At 45.5% G+C, this 6,774-nt stretch overlaps 1 protein-coding gene across 1 annotated transcript; it reads right to left on the bottom strand.

Moving 5' to 3' along the window:
• Positions 1-933: 933 nt before the first annotated feature.
• LOC137424413 (protein BTG2) lies at positions 934-6,567 on the bottom strand. Its single transcript, XM_068111842.2, has 2 exons — positions 6,169-6,567; positions 934-2,180 (listed from the first exon to the last, which is right to left on the bottom strand). Exons 1-2 carry the CDS (start codon positions 6,311-6,313, stop codon positions 1,618-1,620), a joined length of 708 nt encoding a protein of 235 aa, XP_067967943.2. The 5' UTR covers positions 6,314-6,567; the 3' UTR covers positions 934-1,617.
• Positions 6,568-6,774: the final 207 nt, after the last annotated feature.

Genomic DNA, 6,774 nt, shown 5'->3' with positions numbered 1-6,774 from the left:
GGTGACCAAGAACCCAGTGACCACCCTGACAGAACTACAGAGTTCCTTGGCTGAGATGGGAGAAACTGCCGGAAGGACGACACTAAACGACAACATATGCAGCATTTCACAAATCATCCTTATGGGAGAGTGGCCAGACAGACGCCACTCCTGAGAAAAAGGCACATGACAGCATGCCTGGAGTTTGCAAAAAGGTGTGTGAAAGACTCAGCATGAGGGAAAATGCCAGTTGGCCTGAGTGAAATGCCACATCTGGTGGAAACCAAGCACAGATCATCACCCAACCAACACCGTCCCTATGATGGCAGCATCATGCTATGGGGGAACAATGAATGGAACCAAATACATGCAAATCCTTGAAGAGAATGTGCTTCAGAGTGCAAAAGACCTTATACTGCAGCGACGATTTACATTCCAACAGGACAATGACCCCAAACATACAGCCAAACAACACTGGGATGGCTTCAGAACAAGAACATGGAAGTCCTTGAGTGGCCCAGCCAAAGCCCAGACTTGAATCGCATAAAGAATCTGTGGAAAGAGTTAAAGATTGCTGTTCACCGACACTCCCAATCCAACTCGACAGAGCTTGCGCAAATCTACAAGGAAGAATGGGAGAAACTCACCAAATCCAGACGTGCAAAGCTGATAGACATACCCAAGAAGACTCGAAGCTGTAATCACCGCCAAAGGGGCTTTTGACTCAGGGGGTGAATACTTGTGTAAATCAGATATTTTGGTACTTAATTTGCAAAAATCTCTATAAACAAAATTCCACGTTGACATTATGGGGTGTTATGTGTAAAAAAATTTTTATTGTGTAATTAAAATTCCATCCCCCCCCCCCCCCCCCTACCCTCACTCCCTCCCCCTGCACACTCCCCTCACCCTCTGCAGAAATAAGTCACAACAATAAAACACTTTCTCAAAGGGTGTCAGTCCATCATATTTATTACAAAGGACGTGGGTCAGAAAATGTGCTTTTTAAAATATAGAATCTTGGTTTTCACAGAAAGTTGCAATGTACAGGCATGCCCACAAACCAAAGGTAGCATACACCTTCCCTCCTCAAACTTCCTTTTTAATTCCATTTTAGCAACAGTAACATGTTGTAATTAATAATTTGTGGAGAACAAACAGGCTCCAAAATAAGAATCATCCTTGATGTAAATGATGAGAATAACAAAGCTATACAATTTGTTCTTAAAACAACATTGTTGCCCATACTGATCGATGGCTAAACAGTTAACAAAAAGAAGTGCAGTTTTTGTTGTACAACTGAAAAGTATCACCAAATACTCGGCACTCATCAGATCGAGTGAAAAATGATACGTGAGATGTAATTTCTAAACACACCAACCTGCAGTGAGTGCAGCCCATGGAGTTTTGCGTTTTAATTATTGTATAAAATCTATCCGCATTTTACACGAATATTAATAGACTTTCAAACCGTGCATGTCTAGTAATATTTCTTGTATGTGGAAAACGTCAAAGAAAACAAACATAGACATTACTTCCGAAATGTTCTTTGGAACACAATCTTCACCCTCTCTAGATCACATCTCTGGTCATCTTTATGATGTACACAATACCTCATCATACCCATGACTATCCAGGTTAGCTATTTACTGCCAGTGAATTTCCTCGGAAGAGGACACATTTTTCTCCGCACCACTCCTTCACGGCCAACGCCTCATCTTTGCAGCTCTCCGGTCTAGTTACAAAATCCGCAACTCCAGATGTCGTGTATTCTACTATGCCCGATGGTCTAGTTACAAAATCCGCAACTCCAGATGTCGTGTATTCTACTATGCCCGATGGTCTAGTTACAAAATCCGCAACTCCAGATGCCGTGTATTCTACTATGTCCGATGGTCTAGTTACAAATTCCGCAACTCCAGATGTCGTGTATTCTACTACGCCCGATGGTCTTGACAAGCCTTGGTTTTGGTAAATCTCACCCACCGACCCGTCCTCACCGATGCGGTAGGACACCTCAAAAGGGTCCACCCAAAGCGTGAGTTCACTGGGAAGCAAGCGAAGGAGGGAGTCGGGTCCGAGACCGACGCTGCATGCAGCACGGCATACCAGAGGGTCGGGCTGCTTTCTGTTGATACGGATGCAGCGATAGCCAGAACCCTTGTGGGGTTGCTCAGGAAACCAGTGATGTTTGTAGTGTTCTGAGGGTTGCAAGTTTTAAAGCATCAAATCAGCATTTGATCACCAACAGGAAGTTTGGTTAAAAACAATGCTTTAACGGTCACAAGATCAGAAATCAACAAAAGGTCTTCTACATTATTCCGTTAAAAATTTGTGAAAATAATAAGATCTTAGGATAGTTACATGTCCATTACTTTTCATCTGTGGTTAACTTCCCTTTCAGTTAGTGGAACAGAGGCATGAGTGTTTGATGAGGGATGAAGTCTTGCAACCAATTTCAAATTTCTCCCACATCTTGGAAACAGTTTACCCAATGTGGATGAAATTTCTGCAAACGTTTACCAAACCCCCCTTCTGCCCCCCATTCCTTCCATATTTGCAGTCCAGCTATACATTTTCTGCGTTGACAACTTCCTGAAATGTAACTGGAATGGAAGATCATGATACATAATATGCATTCAATTTTAAAAGCCAGGATGTAAATAAAGGCATGATGAAATAAGAGATTCCCCAAAACATGTAAATGGATGACTGTGTCCATGAAGGGTTGGGGTTGGCAGGATCACCTCTTGAGCCGACTAGCCTGGGCTCAGATCTCACACCATCTATAAACTGCCATCCTGGTGTTTCGCAGATGGGCGATTCATCAATGTGTGCGCTGTTCCTCAAATGGATGTTAAGTCGGGTGTATGCTGGAGTTATTTGGTGGATGGATGTTAAAGATCCCATGATGCCCTTCGTCAAGAGTAGACAAGTCACTGTGGGCACCCTGAATAAATTCCAAATTCCTACCCTGACCAACTAACCCTAAAGCTAAACCAGGACCGACACCATGTACAAAGTATGGTACATTGAATGAAAATAATGATGTCCATGAATGAAATATTCTTCTTCTTCTTTAATGGATTAAGTTATTTCCACCGTGTCGGGTCAGCTCGAGGAACAATTCTGGACAATTTTTTTTCTGGAACCAGCTGGCAAGGCCTGATGGTCGACTGGAGGTGTGAGGAATTTATTAGTTGATGTTGCTAGCCTACACTTCGCGAAAGACACCGAGACTTTTAACGTCCAGCAACGTCCCCAGTATTGGCAGACGGGTACTCTGTGATAACATACATCAGAACAATGGCACACATACGTGTCTCAACCTGCCCTGCAAAACATCAGGATGACAGTTTATAGCTGGGTCGAGATTCAAACCCAGGTTAGACAGTTTAGAGATGAACTCGCACCCAGGCCAAGGAGCATATGGTATTACGCAAAAAAAAAAAAGTCTGCTCCCAGTGCTCCTCACAAGTGTCACTGAATACATCCACCAGAATGAAAACAAAATATTCATAATATGAGTGACATACAAGTTTAAATACACGTTTTTGTTTTTTCCATTAATCTCTTACAAGTCCTGAGATCATTGGAACTGACCGTCAAAAGGCCCTCATCCCTGAGGCGCAACGTCTTATTTGGGAGACCCAACTCACGAGAGTGTAAAATATATTAAAAGTCGATGATACAATACATCTGTTATAATGCTAAAAATCCAATCATGACCTTGTAGAGAACGTACAAACACAACTCACTGAAAATGCATGCAAATAAACACTGCAAACTCGCACCCAGGCCTGGACATCGATGGAGTCTTCTTCTTCAAACCCTACAATTTCGCACCCATGGTGTGGGCCCTGGATATCCATGGCATCTTCTTCTTCTTCTTCTACAAACTGCAAACTCGCACCCAGACCTGGACATCGACGGAGTCTTCTTCTTCAAACGACAAATTCGCACCCATGGCGTGGGCCCTGGATACCCATGGAATCTTCCTCTTCTTCAAACACTGCAAACTCGCACCCAGGCCTGGACATCGATGGAGTCTTCTTCTTCAAACACTACAAAGTCGCACCCATGGCGTGGGCCCTGGATATCCATGGAATCTTCCTCTTCTTCAAACACTGCAAACTCGCACCCAGGCCTGAACATTGATTGAGTCTTCTTCTTCAAACACTACAAAGTCGCACCCATGGCGTGGGCCCTGGATATCCATGGAAACCCACATGGCGTGGGTTTGAAAACCACATTTCCAAGCTGGCCTCCAAAGCCAGTCGCCGACTGGGCATCCTCTGTCGTGCGAAGTCCTTCCTTGGCACACCTGAGCTCCTCACCACATACAAGGCTTTCATCCGCAGCTCAATGGAATACTGTTCCCCCGTCTGGGCTGGTGCTCCTGCCTCACACCTTGCTCGGCTTCATGCTGTTGAGGCCAATGCTTTCAGAATCATTGGAATCTCCTGCGATGTAGTCAACGCCAAGGGCCTTTCAGTCACTCACCGCAGGCAGGTTGGTGGTCTTTCTGTCTTCTACCGACTCCTCTCCGGCCTTGCTCCCCCAGCTCTCTCTGTGCTCTGTCCCCCCAATATTCCTTCAGGTCACACAAGATCTGCCTGCAACCCTCTTATGGTTAAACTGCCAAAGTCTAGGCTCTCTGCTCACCTTCACTCTTTCATTCCCCTTTTCTCCCGCCTCTGGAACAAACTCCCCCACTCCCTTCAATCCCACTCCTCCCTCCAGGTCTTTAAAACAGCTGTTCACCACCATCTCTTATCTTCCCCCATCGAAAACCTTGATCTTTTCTACCCCCGGTAATTCACCCCAGAGTCCTTGCAGTGTTCATATGTTTTAATCCTCTCCCACCTCCCCCCAAGTCCTCCCGATGTCCCTGCTCTCAAATGTTGTTTGTGTCCTTCCCCTTCTTCCCCCTCTCTTTTGTGTCCTTCCCCCTCTCTCCCCATCTTGTCTGCCGCTCCCCTTGTTTTTTGTGTTTTGTGTGTCGGTTTGTCTTTTTGTGTGATTAATGTTAGCTCTTTCACGAGCCTCGATCTTGTATACAAAAAAAACAACAAAAACAAACAAAAAAAAAACTGCAAACTCGCACCCAGGCCTGAACATTGATGGTCTTCTTCTTCAAACACTACAAAGTCGCACCCATGGCATGGGCCCTGGATATCCATGGAATCTTCCTCTTCTTCAAACACTGCAAACTCGCACCCAGGCCTGAACATTGATGGTCTTCTTCTTCAAACACTACAAAGTCGCACCCATGGCATGGGCCCTGGATATCCATGGAATCTTCCTCTTCTTCAAACACTGCAAACTCGCACCCAGGCCTGAACATTGATGAAGTCTTCTTCTTCAAACACTACAAATTGGTACCCATGGCGTGGGCCCTGGATATTCATGCAGGAGTCTTCATCAAACAACAAACTCGCACCCAGCCCTGGACCCTGGATATTCATGCAGGAGTCTTCTTCATCAATCACTGCAAACTCGCACCCAGGCCGACATTGATGGTCTTCTTCTTCAAACACTACAAAGTCGCACCCATGGCATGGGCCCTGGATATCCATGGAATCTTCCTCTTCTTCAAACACTGCAAACTCGCACCCAGGCCTGAACATTGATGAAGTCTTCTTCTTCAAACACTACAAATTGGTACCCATGGCGTGGGCCCTGGATATTCATGCAGGAGTCTTCTTCATCAATCACTGCAAACTCGCACCCAGGCCGACATTGATGGAGTCTTCTTCTTCAAACAACAAAGTCGCACCCATGGCATGGGTACTGGATATCCTTGGGTTCTTCTTCTTTATTTCAATCACATTAAAACAAATTTCTGCCAAATACTTCGCAGCACTGATACGATAGCCGTTGCATTGCCAGTCCATGGCAACTTATAAAAATCAACACAAATGTCTCGGAAACGGACACAGCCGAAGATCGACGTTGTCATACATATACTAATCATATAGTCATATATTAGTATGATGATTAATAATTAGACATCGTTACACTTTACCTTTAATTGGCAGGCTTGGCGCTATTTATTGTACCACGTTCTGAGAACTTTCTGAACACCTCACGCAACACGCCAAAACTTCATATAAACGGACTAAATGAAACACAAACACCGAATCACCACCCCATGCTGTCCGCATCCACTTGCGAGTTGCTACGCACCCGTGAGGAGCTTCTCCATGGTCTTGCTGAACGAGGCGAGCTCCGGCGGACAGAACCCTGAAGTGGTGAGGAAGCGGCCGAGGAAGGCCACGGCGCTGCGAATTTCCGCCTTCATGCCGGAACACTGAGGTAAAACCGTGCACATCGGCCGCCGTGTGGACAAACGGTCTGCAGGACGACAGGGAGACGGTTCGTGGTAACCAGGCGATGAAAACACGACACTTCCGATGAAACAAGTGGCGCCGTTCCGACGCTCGAGATGCTTGTTAAGTGAAACGGCCGCCGAAATGGACAAGAGTCAAGAAGGCCGTCGATTGTACAACGACACGAGGAAGTGGATGAAGATTGAAGAGAAAGGAGACGGCGGAGCGAGGTCGACATGCACAGCTGACTAAAAGTGGGCGGAGACGAAAACAAAGCCGTGGACTGCCATGCTGACGTCACAACGCACAACGCCGTGGGCGTGACAACACAAAGCGTGTATAAACACGCACGTTTTAATGGAGTGTCGGATTTAAGAGGACCAATATATTTTTACGGATGCAAATATTGGACCATATATTTATTAAGTATGCAAATACAGCGAAATTCCCTTTCCTCAAAAAT

The sequence above is a fragment of the Myxine glutinosa genome, chromosome 4 (assembly GCF_964187855.1).
Source record: "Myxine glutinosa chromosome 4, kmMyxGlut1.1, whole genome shotgun sequence".
In the NCBI taxonomy this organism is placed as follows: Eukaryota; Metazoa; Chordata; class Myxini; order Myxiniformes; family Myxinidae; genus Myxine; species Myxine glutinosa.
The sequence above is the reverse complement of the archived record's forward strand: the minus strand, read 5'-3'. Positions and strand labels throughout refer to the sequence as shown.

What these genes read in the sequence shown, in the direction of transcription:
- LOC137424413 (XM_068111842.2), bottom strand. Translation starts at nt 6,313, where the DNA reads ATGTGCACGGTTTTACCTCAGTGTTCCGGCATGAAGGCGGAAATTCGC. An exon ending in CATGGAGAAGCTCCTCACGG is followed by an intron (nt 2,181 to 6,168) that starts GTGCGTAGCAAC and finishes TGCAACCCTCAG; the next exon opens with AACACTACAAACATCACTGG.